The sequence below is a fragment of the Heterodontus francisci genome, chromosome 12 (genome assembly GCF_036365525.1).
Source record: "Heterodontus francisci isolate sHetFra1 chromosome 12, sHetFra1.hap1, whole genome shotgun sequence".
In the NCBI taxonomy this organism is placed as follows: Eukaryota; Metazoa; Chordata; class Chondrichthyes; order Heterodontiformes; family Heterodontidae; genus Heterodontus; species Heterodontus francisci.
Window position 1 is genome coordinate 74,878,106 of NC_090382.1, and position 22,712 is coordinate 74,900,817.

At 40.7% G+C, this 22,712-nt stretch overlaps 1 protein-coding gene across 4 annotated transcripts in view; it reads left to right on the forward strand.

The window, feature by feature from the left end:
• Window positions 1–255: 255 nt before the first annotated feature.
• The window catches only part of yipf5 (Yip1 domain family, member 5), a 28,903-nt gene continuing 6,446 nt past the window's right edge, over window positions 256–22,712 (forward strand). The window contains exons 1-7 of one of the 4 annotated variants that reach the window (XM_068043658.1): window positions 385–617; window positions 4,146–4,270; window positions 8,318–8,478; window positions 9,545–9,690; window positions 12,018–12,199; window positions 12,756–12,834; window positions 16,379–16,396. In XM_068043658.1, coding sequence (XP_067899759.1) covers window positions 4,158–4,270; window positions 8,318–8,478; window positions 9,545–9,690; window positions 12,018–12,199; window positions 12,756–12,795 — 642 coding nt within the window. In that variant the 5' untranslated portion in view covers window positions 385–617; window positions 4,146–4,157 and the 3' untranslated portion in view covers window positions 12,796–12,834; window positions 16,379–16,396. The other 3 variants (XM_068043655.1, XM_068043654.1, XM_068043656.1) reach the window with 3 other exon arrangements.

A 22,712-nucleotide genomic window follows, 5' to 3' on the forward strand; every position in this document is an offset into this window, starting at 1 on the left:
AGAATGAAGCCAGACTCAAAGGTTCAGCAACAATTCCCAACATCAACACTCTCATACAAAAGCAAAATACTGCGGATGCTGGAAATACTTAGCAGGTCGGGCAGTATCTGTAATAACAAAAACAAGAGTCAACATTTCAAGCCTGTATAACCTTTCAACACTCAGACACGCCACATCACTTCCGCCCAGCCACGCGTGGGCACAAACAGCCAGCAGAATCTTAACATCACTTCCGCCCAACCACGCGTGCGCACAAGGACTTTTCTAAGGGGTTATGGAGTGGCACATCGTACGTGCGCATGCGTGGCTCGATCCCGGTCGTTAACTGAGTCTTTTAAGTTTGTTGTGGCGGAAAATTGAACATTTTGTAATTCTTCGGTAACTTTTACTGATAACTGCAGCTGTTGTTTGGTGCGGTGAGCCGACGCGTGGGGTTGGGGGAAAAGAGTCGAACTCAGGTCTTGAGGCACAGGCATATGCCAGGCGGAAGTGACGTGGTGGTGTTAGTGCCAGCGCTCGAGCGGCTTCCTGTGAGCGGCGGGCGCTTTGTCCCAGCTTGTAACAAAGTATCAAAGTCAGTGGCATCAGCTGCTAGGCTGACTGCTGAAACAGCCCAGGTAGGAACACTGTCACATTCCTCCCTCTGTCATCCTCTTGGCAATGGCTGTTGATGCTGCACCTAGAACTTAATTCCTGGTAGCAGTTTGTGGACTGCACTGGATGCTTGCTTCTGTAATCGTTGTTAACAGGATCTAGAAAGAGGCCATTCTGGTCCACGTCGATGTCTCACAACCCACACCGCCCCTTTCTCCCACTGTTGTGTCCTGTATTAATGTTGTATCCGGGGCAGCTCAAGCCCTCGCAATATTCTCTCCAGCTTTTCTTCTGTAAGGTCTAACCTGACTTGCAAATGTAGTAGGTAGTGGCGTGTTTTTTTTTGTCAATGGAAATATAGGCCAACTGCTTTTGATTTGAAAGTGTTTCTATGTGCACGTATGTGTGTTTATCAGAATCCTAACTACCAAAAAGGCTATGCCAGTGATGATTTGAAATGTTGGTGTGACCATAATGCTGGTTAACACAAGCTTACAATTATGTCTTGTGGCGTATTTGTGTTTTAACTCATTTGCTTTGCTGCAGCTGGGATGGGAAGGAATGAAAATTTTCATTTGCGTGCTGCAAATGTGAAATCGTCATTAATTATATTGCAATTTTGCAGAAATTAGCCCAAAGATGTAAGTATTTCCCTCACTTTCACTGCTCATTTGGGCGGCACTGTGGCGCAGTTGGGTGGTACAGTGGCGCAGTGGTTAGCACCGCAGTCTCACAGCTCCAGGGACCCGGGTTCGATTCTGGGTACTCTTTGTGCGGAGTTTGCAAGTTCTCCCTGTGACCGCGTGGGTTTTTGCCGGGTGCTCTGGTTTCCTCCCACAGCCAAAGACTTGCAGGTGATAGGTAAATTGGCCGTTGTAAATTGCCCCTAGTGTAGGTAGGTGGTAGGGAATATGGGATTACTGTCGGGTTAGTATAAATGGGTGGTTGTTGGTCGTCACAGACTCGGTGGGCGAAGGGCCTGTTTCAGTGCTGTATTTATCAGAGTTTTCAACAAAGATATGTTTGCACAATAATTTGTTCCCATATACCATGATAAATCTCAGCAAGGTAAAACATTCTTTAATACCTTAATCTCTCTTTCCAGACTTTCACCAAACTTGATACTTAAGAAACTGTTAACTGTGTTGGACTGGGTGCAGATATTCTCTACTTTAGTTGATTTGCTCTCTTTGTACTTGCAGTCATTCACAGACTAAAGGCAGGTGACTCTATTTATTGCCTTTAACAACATCACTATCGATCTTCTGCCATGAGATGTGCAAGAATGGTCTGGGATCACTACGCAGTGGGTGGGGAAGTATCTCATATTTGCCACTGTTGCATGAGGTTAGGACAGTGTTATCCAGTACATTAGCTATTAGCTGCATATGGCTAATTGGGATTCTAGGTGTGACTAATTTCATTTTTCATAAAAATAAAGTGAGTTTTTTAAATTAATTCATGGGATGTGGGTGTTGCTGCCTGGCCAGCATTTGTCCCTAATTGCCCATCCCTACTTGAGCCTGTGACCACGATACTCATTTGTGTGGTGTATGCATCTGTGCTTTAACCTTTTGTTGGTAAAATGGTACGATGAATAGAAGAGTGTGATTTGTTGTGTGTGCTTTATTTTCTTGGTTACCGCATATTGGTTAGCTCCTAAAATGGTGTGTAGCATCATGGGAACGCCAGCAACACTGCATGGAAGGGAAACGTCATTTTTGTCTACTCACCCAATTGGAATAACTGCTTCCGGCCAATGGAAGAAAGCAAACCAAGCAACAAAGAGCAGCTCCACAGGGCACAGAATGGTAAAGGGGAAACAATATCCAACTGTATTCTGAATGGAGAACGGGGATGGGTCTTGTTGTGCGATCCACATTTCAGCTCTCACTCGAATTCAAAGTGCTGCTTGCAACTGGTGGACAAAAATGTACAAGCAGCACTAAGATGTGCTGTGTCTGCTCACTTTATGCCAGAATTCTAAACTTCAGCAAATGGGAAAGACTGGAAGCTTTTACACTAAATGGCAGTAGATGTCTTTTTTTTAATTTATTCGTGGGATGTGGGTGCTGTTGGCTAGGCCAGCATTTATTATCCATCCCTAATTGCCCATGAGAAGGTGGTGGTGAGCTGCTTCTTGAACCACTGTAGTGCATGTGGGGTAGGTACACCCACAGTGCTGTTAGGAAGGGAGTTCCAGGATTTTCACCCAGTGTCAGTGAAGGAACGGCGATATAGTTCCAAGTCAGGATGGTGTGTGGCTTAGATGGGAACTTGCAGGTGGTGGTGTTCCCATGCCTTTGTTGCCCTTGTCCTTCTAGTTGGTAGTGGTGGTGGGTTTGAAAAGTGCTGTCGAAGGATCCTTGGTGCATTGCTGCAGTGCATCTTGTAGATGGTACACACTGCTGCCACTGTGTATCATTGGTGGAGGGAGTGAATGTTTGTAGATGGGGTGCCAATCAAGCGAGCTGCTTCATCCTGGATGATGTCAAGCTTCTTGAGTGTTGGAGCAGCACCCATCCAGGCAAGTGAAGAGTATTTCATCACATTCCTGACTTGTGCCTAGTAGATGGTGGACAGGCTTTTGGGAGTCAGGAGGTGAGTTACTCGCCGCAGGATTCCTAGCCTCTGACCTGCTCTTATAGCTCTTGTATTTATATGGCGACTCCAGTTCAGTTTCTTGTCGATGGTAACCTCCAGGATGTTGATAGTGGGGGATTCAGCGATGGTAATGCCTTTGAATGTCAAGGGGAGATGGTTAGATTCTCTCTTGTTGCAGTTGGTCATTGGCCGGCACTTGTGTGGCACGAATATTACTTGCTGTCTGCTGACTAAATATGTCTACAAAGTACATTTACCTGTATTGTGTGTAAGGTGATCACTAACATTAATGCATGTAGTTAAAACAGTATCATTGTAGCGAAGCGTATGGCTAATCAGTGAATTTTACCGAACAATAGATTAGGAGCTTTGCGTATGGAGGATTGTGCCCATAGTTCGATCGCTCCGAGACACAATAGGTTTGGCTAAAACACCCTGAGCGTTATGTTGGGAGTTTCACCAGATTTAACACTTTAATCAGACTTTTTGTTTGTTACTGATTGAGCCTAACACTAGGCCTTTCTCCTTTCATATGTAACTTCACTGGTAAGTTGTGACCAAGTTATTCATTTGCTTTAAACTCAGTGCTTTATTCTCATGCTGGTTTCGTTTCATTCAGACAATAGCAGATTTCTTGTATGTTTACTCATAACATCTTTAAAATGCTCTATGTTGTTATACCACACATCCTTAATTTCTGTGCATTGGGGTTTAAGGTGGCAATGATGTGATAAACTACCACTGTTTAAAACTTCAATGGATACCAGTGTGGATATGTGTTCATTTTGCTGCATTCCCGATATTCATATTCTTTTGCTTTGGTTTAGCCAGTATTGAATGATCAAAAATATTCTGTTCAAGGTCCATCGTATCCATCAAGAAGCTCCTCGAATACTTTGTTATGTGGGGTTATAAAATACTTGTTCCTTTTTCTTTTTTTCTTGTAGTGAATTATTGCAATGGCTGAATTTAATAATTTCAACGCAGACTTCTTCCAGTCGAGTTATAGCATTGATGACCAAGGGCAAGCTTCTTATGACTACAATGCTGCAGGGGATCCTTACCAAAACAGGTCAGTGGTTGGGATCAGCATTCAACTGTAACAGGCTCACCAGAAGGTTTTAGTATTTTTCATCTATTTATCTGCTGCAAATAACCTGCATTTGTAAGTGTTCCTGTGCAGAACAGGTTGCTTTGACTGGGTTGTCACAGGGAAATGTGGTTTACTCTTGCGAGCTAGACTCAGTGTCATTTCTGTTCCTACACCTCACAAGCCGGTTATATCATTGAAGAGGAACAATTTGAATATTTTGCAACATGTACAAAGGTATTCGATGGGCTGCCTTATAATTCAAATAACTTATAATTTTTTAAATTTACAAAACAATTCTTCATATTTCCTCATGGGCATTGTAGGTTGAATCGCCTCGTGTGCTGTATCTTTCTACGATTCATTCATTTGATGGGACTATTTCCTGTTAACTCGAAGTCATTCCGTTTTCAGCAGTGAATATTAAACATAACTAATCTTTATTGGTTAGTATTTTCTAATTTTATCCAATGCATTAAACTGGATGAAATACCTGCAGTACTTGATCTGATCCATTTTCTTTGTTTGTGAAAAAGCCTTTTGTGCCATGACCATTTTTTAATTCCCCCTCCACCTTACTCCTGGTATCCAAATGTTGATTCTCTAATTTGCCCCCATGTCCTTCTGGTTATATTTTCCACCGTTGCTAGAGCTCTGTTGTTAATTAGCCCTTCTGGTACAATATTTTTGGACTTATTATACATCATCAGTCGTTCTTCTGGTGTCAAGGTCAAAGGCATAGGGGATGACCATTTTTAAAAAATGCACCTGCAAGATGAAAAAGAAGTAAAATGTTGAAGAGTGATGGTGACTAGTCTTTGAATTCTGTCTTTTTCGTTTTTGTTCAGTCAAAGATTCAAAAGAATTGAAAGAAAAAGTAAGCATATTGGAGAAATGTGAGAAATACAAAATTCAACAAGAAAGAAAAATTCCAAGGGTGGGACCCACCATCCGTAGTTAACTAAAACAGTTAAAGATAGTATCAAACTTAGAGAAAGCATATAATTGCGCAAAGATGGGAGGCAGGTCAGAAGATTGGACAGAATATAAAAAACAGCAAAAAATGACAAAGATTGATGAGGAAGGTAAAATTAGAGTACAAGAGAAAGCTAGCTAGAAATATAAAGACAGATAGTAAGAGTTTTTATAGATATTTAAAAAAAGAAGAGTTAACGTGAGCATTGGTCCTATAGAAAGTGAGTCTGGGAAATTAATAATGGATAATAAGGAGATGGCAGATGCATTGAACAGGTATTTTGCATTGGTCTTCACTATTGAGGATACAAGTCTTCTTTGGCCTCCTTGTCTCGAGAGACAATAGGTAAGCGCCTAGAGGTGGTCAGTGGTTAGTGAAGCAGCACCTGGAGTGCTAGCAAGGCCAATTCTAGAGTGGCAGACTCTTCCACAGGTGCTGCAGATAAAATTGGTTGTCGGGGCTGTTACACAGTTGGCTCTCCCCTTGCGCTTCTGTCTTTTTTTCCTGCCAACTGCTAAGTCTCTTCGACTCGCCACACTTTAGCCCTGCCTTTATGGCTGCCCGCCAGCTCTGGCGATCACTGGCAACTGACTCCCATGACTTGTGATCAATGTCACAGAACTTCATGTTGTGTTTACAGACGTCTTTAAAGCGGAGACATGGATGGCCGGTGGATGCAAGTAACATCCCAGTATTAGCTGTAAGTCAGGAAATGGAAGGGAGGGAGGAACTCAAGAAAATTACAATCACCAGGAAAGTGGTATTGAACAAATTGTTGGAGCTGCGGGCTGATAATTACCCGGGTCCTGATGGACGTCATCCTAGGGTGTTAAAAGAAATGCCTAGAGAGATAGTTGATGTGTTAGTTCTAATTTTCCAAAATTCCTTAGATTTGGGGAAGGTTCTGTTAGATTGGAAAATAGCGAATGTGACTCCTTTATTCAAAAAGTAAGGGAGACAGAAAGCAGGAAACTGTCGGCCAGTTAGCTTAACATCTGTCTTAGGGAAATTGTTAGAAGCTATTATTAAAGACATAGTGGGGCATTTAGGAAAATTCAAGGTAATCGGGCAGAGTCAACATTGTTTTGTGAAAGGGAAATCATGTTTAACCAATTTATTGGAGTTCTTTGAGGGAGTTACATGTGCTGTGGATAAAGGGGAACCGGTGAATGTATTGTACTTAGATTTCCAGAAGGCCTTTTGATAAAGTGCCACATCAAAGGTTATTGCAGAAAATAAAAGCTCATGGTGTAGGGGGTAACATATTGGCATGGATAGAAGATTGAATAACTAACAGGAAACAGAGAATAGGCATAAATGGGTCATTTTCTGGTTGGCAAGATGTAATGGGTGGTGTGCCGCAGGGATCAGTGCTGGGGCCTCAACTTTTTACAATTTATATAAATGACTTAGATGAAGGGGCCAAAGGTATGGTTGTTAAATTTGCTGATAACACAAAGATAGGTAGGAAAGTAACTTGTGAAGAGGACATAAGGGGGCTACAAAGGGATATAGATATGTTAAGTGAGTGGGCAAAGACCTGGAAAATTGAGTATAATGTGGGAAAGTGGGAAATTGTCTACTTTGGTATGAAGAATAAAAAAAGAAGCATATTATCTAAATGGTGAGAGATTGCAGAGCTCTGAGATGGAGAGAGATCTGCGTGTCCTAGTGCATGAATCGCAAAAGGTTAGTATGCAGGGCCAACATGTAATTAGGAAAGCTAATAGAATGTTATCATTTATTGCGAGGGGAATTGAATACAAAAGTAGGGAGGTTATGCCTCAACAATACAGGGCATTGGTGAGACCACATCTGGAGTACTGTGTACAGTACTGGTCTCCTTATTTAAGAAAGGATGTAAATGCATTGGAGGCAGTACAGAGAAGGTTTGCTAGACTAATACCTGGAATGGGCGGGCTGTCTTTTGAGGAAAGATTGGACAGGCTAGGCTTGTATCCGCTGGAATTTAGGTGACGATTGAAGCATATAAGATCCTGAGGGGTCTTGGCTGGGTGGATGTGGAAAGAATGCTTCCCCTTGTGGGAGAATCTAAAACTAGGGGTTGCCCATTTAAGACAGAGATGACGAGAGATCTTTTTTCTGAGGGTCGTGTGTCTTTGGAATTCTCTTCCTCAAAAAGCGGTGGAAGCAGAGTCTTTGAATATTTTTAAGGCAGAGGTAGATAGATTCTTGATAAGCATGGGGGTAAAAGGTTATCGGGGCTAGGTGAAAATGTGGAGTCATCAGTTGAGCCATGAACTTGTTGAATGGTGGAGCAAGCTCGAAGGGCCGAGTGGCCTACTCCTGCTCCTAATTCGTAATTTTGTATGTTAATAATACAGTGCTGAAAATAGAATCATAGAATGATACAGTACAGGAGAAGGCCACTTGCCCCATTGTGCCCTATGCCACTTTCTGGAAGAGCCAATTATTTGCACTCCCTTGCTCTTCCCCATAGCCTTGCAATTTTTTTCTCTGCATGTATTTATCAAATTCGTTTTGAATGTTACTATTGAATTTACTCCCACAACACTCTCAGACAGTGCATTCCAGATCGCAACAACTTGGTTTCCTTGTTAAAAAAAGCTTTCCCCATGTCGCCTCTCGTTCTTTTGCTCATCACCTTCAATCTGTGTCCTCTGGTTACTGGTCTCATGAGAAACCATCTCTACTTATTAACTCTATCAAAATCATTCATGATTTTGAACACCTCTATCAAATCTCCGTTTAACATTCTCTGCTCTATGGAAAACAAGCCCAATTTCTCCAGTGTCTCCACAACACTGAAGTCCCTCATTCCTGGTACCATTCAGCACCTAAAATCTTCAAGGCAGGAGAAGAAACCTTCAAAGAACAGTACCTCAGAGTGGGAGGTGGGTATATGTTAAAAGCTGTGCTCGGAGCCTGGACTACCTTTTTTAAGAAATGGGACTTTTTTATTTTTGGCAGAAGCGACTTCATGAGATCCTAATTGATGCAGTGACCAGAAACTGACAGGAAAGACAAAATCTAGCCCTCTAATGTTCTGTTTTTATCTTTTTTGCATACAGGCAGAATGACAGTCACGTTCAGCAGGCTGGGTATTTTTATCCAACAGGGTCGCAACAGCCATACACAGGACAGATCTATCAACCTACACCAACCTTCACTCCTAGCTCTCCACAATCAGTATATGGAAACAGTTTTGAGGACGAAGCCCCATTATTGGAAGGTAAACGTGCAGCTTTACCTCTTCCCTTTTATGTAAGGAACATGCAAAAACATTCAGAACAGCTGTGAAAGTGCGCTGTGTGACTTGTGTTTTTTTTATTCTATATTCGCCAATCCAAATGGGATGTGGCTAGATTCCAGTTGTGTAAATCTTCAGTCATAGCATGCAGGAATAATGCTTGCCAAATATTTGTGCGCATGTGTGTGCGTGTGTGTACCTGAGCTGTTGGCCACAACTGACGTATGGTGCATTTATGGTACTTCTGAGTTTGCTTGTTTAATTATGAACCCGGTGCTTCCAACTTATTTCAATCTTAACTAAGTCATGGGAGTAATAAACAGGAAATTGCAGCACAAAGTATTGTCTGAAGAGTTTCTTTTATAAAAGATAAACAAAATTTTAAATGCTTCCTGAAAATTATGCAAATTTCTTTGCTTCTCAACCCTTGATTTGTGTCGATGTACAATCCCATAGCAGAGGAAGTGACCAGTTCCCAGACCTTTGCTGTGAACTAGTGGCTAAGAACTATGAAATAGGGCACAGGAAATACAACCACTAATCTTAGTGATCTTCTGCTGATGTGCTTGGACTCAATGTAGCATATGTATCTAATTGCTTGGTTCACACTGCAGTTTGCTGAGATCAGTTACAGAACCATAACTGTGGCTCCAAGTGAGATCAGTTGCCAAAACAGACCAGGAATCAAGCCAAGCAGTACCGTTGCCGGAAAAGATTAGGCCTATTTACTCTCTGTCCTTCAATGGAAACATTCGTATAATTTAAAATGTTAATTTTTTACTTGTAATTTGAAAGAAAGTAAAATTTGTGTTGGAATTACTTTACAAACTTAATGTCCTTGCCAAAGTATGGAATAGAATGTTGTTTATGTTCTAAAACTTCATTCATGTTTCAAACTGTTTATTTTTTATTATAAGTTACTGTCCTGTTATGTTTGATTAATGGACTGCTCAGTAAAGTTATCTTTCAGCTGTTGCATGGTTTTAATTTCGTGCTTTTTAATGCCCTACTTGACTTTGATTTTCTTTTAACTTCTATAATTCTGTAGAACTGGGGATTAACTTTGACCACATCTGGCAGAAGACACTAACAGTCCTCCATCCACTGAAAGCGGCAGATGGAACCATTATGAATGAGACTGACCTGGCTGGGCCCATGGTGTTCTGTTTAGCATTCGGAGCCACATTATTACTGGTATGCAGCGTCTGCTCATCTGTTGCTGGAACTCTCATCTGTGCCTTTGTTACATTTAGACTCAACTATTCCAATGCTCTCCTGACCTGACCCCCAACTTGCACCTTAAGTTCATCGAAAACTCTGCTGCCCGTATCCTAACTCAACTTGTTCACCCATCGCCCTGTCTTCATTGATCTTCATTGGCTCCTGGTCTGGGAGTGCCATGCTTTGAAAATTCTCACCCTTGTTTTCAAATCCCTTCATGACTTTGTTCCTTCCTATCTTTGTAACCTTCTCCAACCCTAAAACCTTCTGAGATCTCTGGCTCCTCCAATTATGGCCTCTTGAGCATCCCTGATTTTCATCGCTCCACAATTGGCAGTCGAGCCTTCAGCTGCCCAGGCCCTAAGCTTTAGGATTCCCTCCCTAAATATCTCTTTTTTTTTTTACCACTCTTTAAGATGCTACTTAAAAACTACATCTTTGACCAAGCTTTTGGTCTTGTGTGGCTCTGTTGAATTTGGTAACATTCCTGTGAAGTGCTTTGGGACATTATAGTGCCTTTAACATAGTAAATGCAAGTTGCTGTTGCTGTTATACCTCGCAAATCATGTGTATCTCACCACATTCCCATGACCTCTTTGAGTTGTGTAGTTAACAATGGACCACAGAATGACTCAATTCCATATTTTAACCAATTGGTATTCAGCCTGAAAAACTGAGATTCTACTCCAGTATGTACTGAGTTACCAATTCTGGAGTCTATTGTAATCTGACTTGCATTTCAGGCTTCAGCTAACCTACTTTTCAGCCACTTGCTTTGTGTTGAACTTCCCTTGCCATTTAAAAAATTTTTTTTTTTTTTTTTTTTTAAAGAGTATTTGGTGTTGCCCTGACTGAAATTGCCTTGGGGTGCAAAACCATTTTGCACCCCGGATCCATACACCGAGTTTTATATCCTTATGAACTCTCAGAAGCCAATCAAGATTAGTGCTTTTGATGGTGTCCAGTGACCCTTGCTGAAAGTGTGTGTCTATGGCCACTAGCTCCTAACATTATAGCCTTTGTTCAATCATGGACAAAAGAGTTGAACTCCAGAGGTGAGAGTGACTGCCAAGACATCAAGGCAGCATGTGACCGAGTATGGCATCAAGGAGCCCTACCAAAACTGGAGTCAATGGGAATCGGGGAAAACTCTTCGCTAGTTGGAGTCATACCTAGCACAAAGGCAGATGGTTGTGGTTGTTGGAAGTGTTGGATAACGTCCATGCTTGGGCTGATAAGTGGAAAGTAACATACGCACCACACAAGTGCCAGGCAATGACCATCTCAAACAAAAGAGAATCTAACCATCTCTGCTTGATGTTCAATGGCATTACCATCGCTGGATCCTCCACTATCAACATCCTGGAGGTTATCAATGACCAGAAACTGAACTGGACCAGCCACATAAGTACTCTGGCTACAAGAGCAGGTCAGAGGCTGGGAATTCTGCAGCGAGTAACTCACCTCCTGACTCCAACGCCTTTCCACCATCTACTAGGCACAAGTCAGGAGTGTGATGGAATACTCTCCACTTCCCTGGATGGGTGCAGCTGCAACAACACTCAAGAAGCTCGGCACCATCCAGGACAAAGCGGCTCACCTGATTGGCACCCCATCCCCACCTACAACATTCACTTCCTTCACCACTGACACCCAGTGTCAGCAGTGTGTACCATATACAAGATGCACTGCAGCAACTCGCCAAGACTCTCTCAGCAGCACCTTCCAAACCCATGACCTCTACCACCTAGAAGGACAAAGGCAGCAGATGTATGGAGCTGTATTGCCGTTTCTTCACTGTTGCTGGGTCAAAATCCTGGAACTCCCTTGCTAACAGCACTGTTGGTGTGCCTACACCCCAAAGACTGCAGTGGTTTAAGAACGCAGCTCACTACCACCTTCTCGAGGGCAATTAGGGTTGGACAACAAATGCTGGCCTAGCCAGCGGCACACACATCCCATGAATGAATTAAAAAAAAAAAAATCAGCTGAGAGAAAAAGCCATGTATATGAGCTGCCGTGCTAAATATTGCAGCGTCTCCGCTGAGAACATTTTGGTGTGCACCGCGCCGTTTTTGAAGCTTGCCGTGTGAGCTGGAAAAATTCAGCCCTAATTTTTCCATAACTATTAGCCAGTTTTTTTGGTATAAAATGATTGCAGTATTTCACCACAGTTCATCTTACAAATTTAATGGTGTTTGTACTGTCTCAAAAGTAGCAGTTGGTTTCTATATGGTACCTTGTGATTATGTAAGATATTAATATATCAGTGTACACATTGCCTTTTTCATTTCTTCTAGGTTGGTAAAATCCAGTTTGGCTATGTGTATGGTATCAGTGCTATTGGGTGTCTTGGTATGTACTGTCTGTTGAACCTGATGAGTATGACTGGAGTGTCCTTTGGCTGTGTGGCCAGCGTCCTTGGATACTGCCTGCTTCCAATGATTATCCTGTCAAGTTTCGCTGTGATTTTCTCCTTGCAGTAAGTATCCACCAAATTGTAGTGTAGACTTTTAAATGAAACTCCCCAGAGATGATGTTTCACCTGTAAATGTAATAACAAGTAAATGGGTTCTGGTAATAAAAGCAAAATACTGCAGATGCTGGAAATCCGAAACAAAAACAATAAGTGCGGAAATACTCAGCAGGTCTGGCAGCATCTGTGGAGAGAGAAGCAAAGTTAATGTTTCAGTTCAGTGACCTTTCAGAACTGGGTTGTGGTACCAGCATATATGATTTTGTGAGAAATGTTATGCGGACCTTACCAATTATTGCGTCTATGTAGATGTTGGGATAGATACTTTGTGTATACATATACTTTCCTATATGTGTAGACAGTTCTGGTTACATTTAAGAATGTATATTGTCTTGATACTAAAACCTGTCCAGTATTGCACTACCTTAGTGCACGTACTAATGAGAACAATATGCAGATTTAATGCTGCAATCATTTTACTCTGCAAGATTTGTCTAACTGCTTATGTACAGTTTGGGAGAACTGACTGAATTAGTGAATTGCTGTGTGCCACTTTCTTCAGGGAACTGGTTTCAGCAACTATCCTGGAAGGGTGGGGATGAAAGCAGAAAACTTTTGGAGTTACACACTGTTACGATCAGGTGAGGAGGAGTTGAATGGTTCCCCTTTTTTCCCTCCTTATTTGACCGCAACAGGTTTACTCCTTTTTTGAAAAGGATATACTTGCCAATTCAGTGTGTGTTTAACTGTTTACGCGCTGTGATCATAAAATAACCAATCGGACAGGTTTTCCTGAGTTTAACAAAGCAAGAGGTTGGCTTTATTGTACGTAAACTGATCTAAGTAAAATAATAAGAGACGCTCTGACTTTCTTAATTGCACATAAATAGATTACAGAGTGAGGGTGGAGGATAAATTGGTAAAATTAGAGTCCAGAGAAATAAAAGGGCCTTTACAGTCTGTGGAGGTTGGTGTCTTGGCTGGCTTCAGGCTGAATTCGGTGGTCGTGCGACTTTCCTTTGGTGGTCCTGAGGTTTCTGATTTGAAGATGTGGATGGCTGATTTGGCTATTCTCCTGGGGACAGTAGTGTGGGGTTGATTTCCATCATGGAGTCTCTCTCTGCAGCAGGGGCATCCCTGGATGGTCCTGGTCAGCAAACTGGGTTCAAAGCTTGCAAGGTGTGTTGGAGAGGAAGGAAGGAGGGACCCTACTCGAGTCTTCTCTCATCAGCATCTAGCTGCTCTTCTCACTGCAGAGAAAACAGAAGCTTAAGCACATGAAGGGTGGGCCAGTCACATGACCATCACCAAGTGTTTCAAGTATGATCGTTACTAGTGTATTCCCATTTGCAACTTAAATAGTCCATGTCTTTCTTCTCACAGCTAGAGTCCCACTGTTCAAGTGATTAGGTCAAGTGGTTTGTCTCTAGCAGTTGAATACCTCAGGTGATGGCCTCAATACCTTGCTAATGGGATCAGAATATGTGGTTCACTCAGATTCCCCAAGTCATTGACCTTGATGGATCATTGCAGACATACTGACTCCATCTCAATGTATTGGAATGTGGAAGGTACAGTGATGTAAATTGGGGTAACCATCTTTAACTGCAAGCATCAAGTCACCTTCAGTCTTTTTTTAAACTCAATTTGGGTTTCCAGCTGGTGGATTAAAAATCATCGTTCAACATAAAGCATGTTTTTGTGACAACTCCATGAAATTGTCTCCTAAGGGCCAAATGTAGCTTGATATTGATAGCTGTAGCAAAAGACCATGATCAGACTAACTGCTCCTGATTGGAGGATGTGTAGGGACTTACAAGCAGAAATGAAGGATGTGGAATAACAAACTGCAAAGTTAAAGTTCTGGAGCAGATACAAATGCTAAGGTGTTTGTTCTTGTAGTACAGATTTGCCATTCAAACATTTGCAGAATTTAAAGGCAAATTCACATGATAAATTCTATTTAGCAGGGGTTGGAAGATGTGACTCTTTTCTCTGGTTGTGGCTTCCAGCTGCACCTTCAAAAAGAATGCTGTATGTTCCTATGCACTAAAGAGCAAAAGCTGACTATACTGGCTTTGACTGCATCTTTTCAACAAAATGAGTCAGGGTTACAGGATTAGATCCAGTTGTGTAAATGCCAAGAACAGGCTTCTGGACGACAAGACACTTGGAAATAAAGTTTCATGTTGTCGCACGGAGCCAGTGTTATGACAGTATAGCAGAATAAAAGGCTTGAAACCAAATCAATAGATGAAAAGTTAAAGACTCATACAGCCTTTTTTTAAAAAAAAAGTGTTAAACCTGTTAAACTGCAGTGCGTTGTAAAGGAGCTCATTTGTGCAAATTATTAGTATAAAATTACCTTTTAAAATGTCAATTATTGATGTTGCATCTGCTCTTTACCTCCTGGATTTTACCACACTGGTATTTTAGTTTTGAAAATGATATTTCTACAATGTGTTTATGAAAGGGGAAGTTCTAAACTTTATTGTGCCCAAAATGGGTAGAAACTTTAGAGGCATTCCTACCTTCTTTCTCCCTCTGTTCGCCCCATGAAAGACTGGTGCAGAGAAAGACTAAAACTTTTGGGTGTGGGAGGAGGAAAAGGGAAATAAAATCCACATGAGTTACACTTTTTTGTGTGTCTGGTGTGTAGAAACCCATCACTATACCTGGATTACTAAAGTGTTTCCAGCATTTTCATTTTTATTGCATCTAAAGTCTGATTCTAGGTAAAGAAATCTACACACACCTGTAGGATTTCTGTTTGTTCTTTATGAACTACATACACTCTTCCTGTCGCGACACATCACACTGAAACCCAAATAGAGTTCTGATGTGTAGATTGTAGAGTCAAAGCTCAATATACAAGGCTACGGGCCAAGTGCTGGAAAATGGGATTAGAATAGATAGGTGCTTGATGGCCGGCACAGACACGATGGGCCAAAGGGTCTGTTTCTGAGCTGAATATCTCTGATTCTGTGACCACCTAGTGTGCATTGCTGGGATGTAACCAGCTAAATCCATACAAGCTTACTAGACCTGCTACTTATCTAACTGGGGCCACCCTGCCGATTAGAGCTTCTACTTGCAGGGTTGTCTGGACCGAGTGAGAAGTTTCCTAGCCTCAGCTATAGGTTTATCCCTTCAGGTACCATCCGTGAGTAAAGCTGATTGGTCAACCATAAGCAGTGTCCTGGTGTACCATGGACTTTCCTGACTTAAGTATTTAATGACTAATTGTGCCTTGGGATTTATCTGGATTCATGCATCCATCATCAGGCCTTTTAATGTCTTTGAATAAAGATGAGAGATCAAAGATTAGGTATGACTTATGGCCAAGATGGACAGTTTTATATATTTGGAAATGTCCAGGACAAAATGAAAAATGCTAAACCTCTGTTATCCAGGTTTATATGTTACATTATGATGGGCATATTAAATGCTTTTCAAATATATATGAAAAATTATTGACACCTCTTAACTGCTTCTCAAACTGGTTGATGTTAAACAAATTTGCTGCTTAATGGAGCTTGATTTCCACGTGTAGAAAACGTTAGTATAAATGTTGAACAATTTAAAACAGGAAGACAGATACATGCGAGGTATGATTTAATTAAATATTTCATTGCTTCTTGAAGTTAGTGTCTTAATTAGCCGATCATAAGCTGTGGATGCTAATATAATTGTGAATCTGTTTTACAGCGACAGGTGCACAAGGCAGGTGGTAAATGTGTGTTAGCACTTCGCTCGTTAAGATTTTACGGTCATTATCTTGATGCTGTAGAAAATCTGAATATTTTGTCATAACTACTCAGCAGTATTCAGTTGAACCATACCTATAATTTTATGCAACTGTTCTGATTTTCAATCAAATTCTTATGGAGCTCAAAGGGAAAAGAATGTGTGCTTCTCTGCACCATGCTTGCACTGCCATCTGCTGGGAATGGCCAAGATTGCAGGACCTGCCCTATTGATTGAACACTAATTTGAATTCTTCCATTTTTTTCAATTTACTATAGGAAATCCTACATTTTAAATTTGTTCTAAATATTATTACAAGAAAACAAGCATATTATATGCAAATAAACATTTGGTTAAGGAGACTGTTGCCTAAGGCATTTATTTAAAAATATTTCATATAGAATACCTAATGTCATTAATGTGTTCTTTTTCCACCAGAGGAATGCTGGGCGTAATTATTGCTGCTATGATTATTGGCTGGTGCAGTTTGTCGGCATCTAAAATCTTCATCTCTGCCTTGGCAATGGAGGGACAGCAATTACTGGTGGCATATCCTTGTGCTTTGTTATATGGAGTTTTTGCTCTTATCTCGGTTTTCTAAATGTCTTTGTGAATGGAATATGGCTCCATGTTCCGAACTCAAAACTGGAACGGATGCAAGTCTCCTGTCATTCAAGTGTTTCAAAAACATCCAGCTTCCTGCCAGCAAAATAGTTGAGACTCTTCTGATTCCAAGTTTCTGGGGAGCAATTGGACAAACACCTTTGTGTTCTTAAATTTCTGCTTTAAATGCTACATTAAAATGCCCATTTCAGTGGTTGAAGATGTCATGAGTACAGATTGGAAATGAAAATATATTTTTTCTCTGCTTTTGACAACAGGTTTCACTAATGTGGATTATAATATATTAAGTGGTTTGCCTCTACCTTGTAATGCAGTTCCACCATAATATGGGCATGAAATTTCCACTGGTTCAAACATAATGTTTTTTGTTGTCAGCTGGTTTGTCAGGACCACTAGAAAGTATTCCTTCAAGAGCAGTGTAAATAGAGAAATATAAAGTACTCTGTCATTTATATCTAGCCAGAAATGAGTGCAAAACTGAAAAGCAAAATTCAATATTTAAATCAAAATTATATTTCCATCTAGTTCTTTTTGGTCATAGGACCAAAATAAATCTCTCTCTGGAGTGAGAGAAATTTAATACAGGGGAGGGGAGGAGTTACACACGTGGTCAAAAAAAGATCCCAGTGCAGCAAATAGCAATTTCATGTCTTGCTTTACAGCATAACTACTTGTGGTTTGCAAATTAGTTGTCATTTGTCCAGTATTTATCTGGCCCATGGAAAAAAAACCTCATTCCAGCTCCATCTGTAAATTTCAGATATTTTAGATTTTTTTATGTTACCTGTTTATTTTTCTCCTGTTTAAGCATCTTGCCCTATCCAGTACATTTGTAATAAATTGGTTAATCTCTTGTTCAACACATGGATAGTGCTGTTATTTTACTAGTAACTTGTTGGAACCCTGTCCTGAATAAAATTTCCTTTGCTGGAAGAACTAAAGCTATGCTATCCTAGTACTAAGATTTAAAGCAGTGTTCCTAATAACATTAAATTGTGGTTCAATATCAGCTTCTGAACTTATTTAGACTCTTTACAAAGTTATCTGCATTCATGTGTTTTTGAGGCTGGCGTTTCTGCTAGCAGCAAAGCTTTGTTCTAACAAAAAGTTAAAAATTAGGTTCATTGTTTTCTGTATAATTTTTGAATAGAACCATATATACAACAGATTTTACTGGCACAAATTACAATAATTGTAAAACAATGTTATTGACACATTGAAAGTTTTCAATTTTTACTATTTTGGACACCAAAACATGACACCCATATCCCATGAATGAATAAAAAAAACATGAATTTCAATTTTTTGCACAGAAAAGGAATGCAAACTCAGTTTATGATCAAGTCTCCATCATTCAGACTAGATTAACCTAATAAAACATTACTATTTATTATAAAACATGTATATAATATATAGTGAGCATGAAGGCAATGTGTCTAAGATTTTAACCTCAACCTACAAATTCATAAGGAGGTCCTTGTAGACCCCTTCAATTTCATTGCAGACTAGGTAGTTTAGTGTATAACTATCTGATTCAGGCTTGCTCTCAGAATCTGTAATTCAGCACAAAGCAGTCTCACCAGCTCCATTAAATGCTGTCCAAAGCCATGATATATGTTTGCTGCACAGTTCATTGCTACACTGCAATTCACAGTCTAGCTCTTCGAGATGCCCTCGATCAGCATGAGCTGATTACTGGATTGTGCAGCAGTCAAGGACTCAGGATTACCTCATACAAGGCATCTTCCTAACCTTGGACTCTTTGAGCCCAGCGATGAGCTCTCTTACTTACAAGCTTGGATCTGCCTCTGCTTATCCCAGTCTCAATGGTACTGATGCTATGACTCCAGTCCCTTCACACAGTCACTTTTGGGTCACATACTTTCAGAAATTAATCACTGTATTGCAGGTTTAAAATTCTTAAAAGATGCAGTGCACTGGCTTCTTAATGCTTGCTGGGTTACATTCTTTGAGGGTCAACAGCCTTTTTGTACTTGAGTGACAGATCTTCATGTGTGACCCTGGTCATATCACGATTCAGTATTATACATTATGCTTCCTGGCAGGAATCACTAGATAGTAATTACAACCAGATGTCCTTTTTTAAAATCTATCATGATTTGAGATTAATTACCATGATTGGTCAGATAACAGAGCATCTACCTTGGGCCCTTTCAGGTCTGTACAACAAATCTTTCAACATATTTGCATTTCTTGGGTGTTACATGATGTCCTCCACAGTAGAATTTTCTGCTGACATTCACTGTCTCTGTTCATGCATTGATGAATGGCTATTTGAGCAAGATGTTGGAGGGCTATGAGCACCCATGGAATCTGAGTCAATGCATTTATAAAAGAAGAATTAAAAAAATTAATTGTGAGTAATATAGTGAGAGTCCTATAAAGTGTGGTTATAAATCTCAAAGATGCCTTCAAAACAAATATTTCCCATCATAGAGATAAAGATTTAAGTGCATTTTCAAGAGGCTTATTGGCAGAAAACTTTTGACTTTGGCAGGGGGATGGAAACCTGAGGGCAGTTTCAGAAAGGACAATTTCAGGGCAGGGAATGGGAGGCAGAAAATTAGCGAGTGACTTTGAAAGACAGAAGAAGCAAAGGTTAAAAAATGTGCAGCACAGGAATTTGGCAGTGTGAAAAGCTTTTATATAAATGCAAGGAGTATAGTAAATAAAGCCGATGAGCTGAGGGCACAGATAGACACATAGCAACAAGCTATCATTGCTATAATGGAAACTTGGTTTAAATAGGGGCAAGAATGGCAGCTCAACATTCCTGGATATAGAGTTTTCAGGGCGGGATAGAGGGGGATGGAAAAGGAGGGGTGTAGCATTATTTGCTAAGAAATCATTAACAGCTGTGAGGAGGCATGATGTGCTAAATTAATCATTAAATGAGACCGTATAGGTGGAGATCAGAAATAAAAAAGGGGCAGCCACACTACCTGGAGTGTACTATAGACCCCCAAATAGTGAGAGGGAGATAGAAGAAATATGTAGGCAAATATCTGAGTGTAAAAACTATAGGTCAATAATAGTTGGGGATTTCAACTATCCTAATATCAACTGGGATACAAACAGTATGAAGGGCATAGAGGGCACAAAATTCTTGAACTGCATTCAAAGAGAATTTTGTAATCCAGCGCATAACAAGCCCAATGAGAGGAGGCGCAATTCTAGATTTAGTCTTTGGTAATGAAGCTTTGTAACTGGATGAAGTAGCAGTGGGTAACCATTTGGAGATAACGACCATAATAGTTTTGGCATAATCATGGAAAAGGACAAAGATAAAACAGGAGTAAAAGTTCTAAATTGGGGGAAGGCAAATTTTACAAAACACAAGGTGATCTGGTGAAAGTGGACTTGATACAGCTACTTGAAGGCAAATCAGTGGAAAACCAGTGGGGTTCAGAAGCGAGATTCTACAGGCACAGTGTAGGCACTGTAGCCAAATCTGGAGCCCCCAGTTATCTGGAAGCATACAGGGTAAGTTAAAGCAGAAAAAAAAGCTTATGACTATCACAAAACCTTAATACTTTTGAAAGCCTAGAGGAGTATAGAAAATGCAGGGGTGAAGTAAAAAAGGAAATTAGAAAAGCAAAGCGAGGACATGAAAAATTATTGGCAGGTAAAATCAAGGAAAACCCAAAGATGTTTTATCAGTACATTAAGAGCAAGAGGATAACTAAGGAAAGGGTAGGGTCGATCAGAGATGTACAAGGGAACTTGCACGTGGATGCAGAAGATGTGGGCAGGATTCTTAATGAGTTTTTTGTCTCTGTCTTCACAAAGGAGAGGGATGATGTAGACATTGTAGTAAAAGAGTGTGAAATAGATGCGAAAAGCATAATGAGAGAGGAAGTACTAGAGGGTCTGAATCCTTGAAAGTGGATAAATCCCCAAGGCTAGATGGATTGCATCCCAGGTTGTTAAAGGAAACCAGGGAGGAAATAATGGATGCGCTGAGGATCATCTTCAAATTGGATACGGGTGAGGTGCCAGAGGATTGGAGGTCTGTGAAGGTTATACCATTGTTTAAAAAGAGTGTGAGGGGTGGGCGATATAGGTTCAGTCTGACCTTGGTGGGTAAAATATTAGAATCAATTCTGAATTAAACTGCCACTTAGAAAGGCACGGATTAATCACGTATAGTCAGCATGGATTTGTTAAGGGAAGGTCATGTCTTACTAACTTGATTGAGTTTTTTGAGGAAGTAACAAGGAGGATTGATGAGGGTAGTGCTGTGGATGTCGTCTACATGGATTTTAGTAAGGCATTTGACAAGGTCCCGCATGGCAGACTGGTCAGTAAAATGAAAACCCATGAGATACAAATGAATGTGGCAGGTTGGATCCAAAATTGGCTCAGTGACAGGAAACAAAGGGTAGTAGTCGACAGATTTTTTTGCAAATGGAAAGAGGTTTCCAGTGGCATTCCACAGGGCTCAGTGTTGGGACCCTTGCTGTTTGTGGTATATATTAATGATTTGGACTTAAATGTGGGAGGCATGATTGGGAAATTTGCTGATGACACAAAAATTGTGATAATGAAGAGGATAGCTGTGGTCTCCAGAATGATATCAATGTTTTGGTTGAGTGGGCAGAAAAGTGGCAAATGGAATCCAATCCAGAGAAGTGTGAGGTAATGCATTTGGGCAGGGCAAACAAAGCAAAGGGAATACACACTAAAAGGGAGGATATTGAGAGGGATAGAAGAAGTGGAATGCATGTCCACAGGTCCCTGAAGGTGGCAGAACAGGTAGATCAAGTGGTGAAGAAGGCATATGGGATACTTTCCATTATTGGCTGAGGTACAGAATACAAAAGCAGGGATGTAATGCTGGAACTATATAAAACGCTAGTTAGGCCACAGTTAAGAGTATTGCGTACAGTTCTGGTCACCACATTACGGAAGGACATAATTGCTGTGGAGAGAGTACAGAGGAGATTTACAAGAATGTTGCCAGGGCTTGAAAGGTGCAGCTATGAGGAAAGATTGGAAAAGCTAGGGTTGTTTTTCTAAAACAGAGGAGACTGAGGAGTGATTTAATTGAGGTGTACAAAATTATGAGGGGCCTAGATAGAGTAGACAGGAAGGACCTGTTTCCCCTAGCGGAGAGGTCAATTACCAGGGGGCACAGATTTAAGTTGATTGGTAGAAGGATTAGAGAGGACATGAGGAAAAACTTATTCATCCAGAGGGTGGTGGGTGTCTGGAATTCACTACCTGGAATGGTGGTGGAGGCAGAAAGCCTCAATTCTTTTAAAAGGTACCTGGACATGCACCTGAAATGCTGTAACTGGCAAGGCTATAGACCAGGTCTTGGAAAGTGGGATTAGATTGGGCAGCTAGTTTTTCTCGGCGCAGACACGATGGGCTGAATGGCCTCCTTCTGTACTGTAATTTTTCGATGGTTCTTATAAAGTCCTTTCACAGTTTAAAAATACCTTCCTCATGATAATATCACTGTACACTTCATTTTTCAGGGCTTTCATCTTTCTTCTCTTAGAGTTCCCTACCAAGCCACATGAGTTTTGAAGCTGAGGGGATAGGTTGGACAATTTACTCCCCGAGTATTACTACCATTGCTCTTGTTTGACCTCAGGGGTGGGGTGGGGGTGAAGCATGAATGGCTTGTGTAGATAATTCATAAGAATTCACTCTCCTGGTATGAGAAGATGCCCAACCTTCAATCAGCATTTTATTGCAAAATGTTAAAGCTTTGTTTCTATGGTTGATGAAAAGCATGAGGGGAAGGGAAGTTCCAAAGTCACTAGCTGCTACAGGGGCCAATGTAGTTGGAATATAAAACTGCAAGATTGTGTGTGCTCTGACATTAGGGGAATGGCAAAGAGAAATAAAGACAGAAACTTACAGAGAAAGGAAAGATATGCAGGGGTTTTTTAAAAAAAGGACAGGAATAGTGCAAGGAAGAGAAAAAATAAAATAACAAATAGATGCCAGTGACATATGATGGCGATAAATCAAAAGTTCCAGGGAAAATAGAACAGATTCAGGGAAGATTTTTTTAAAAACTCAGAAAAGATCAGCAGAATACTAGCGTGACCTATTGGTCATATGTCTAAGCCACTATTTTTAATTAATAGAAATTGGAAAGTTGCCCTGGGCT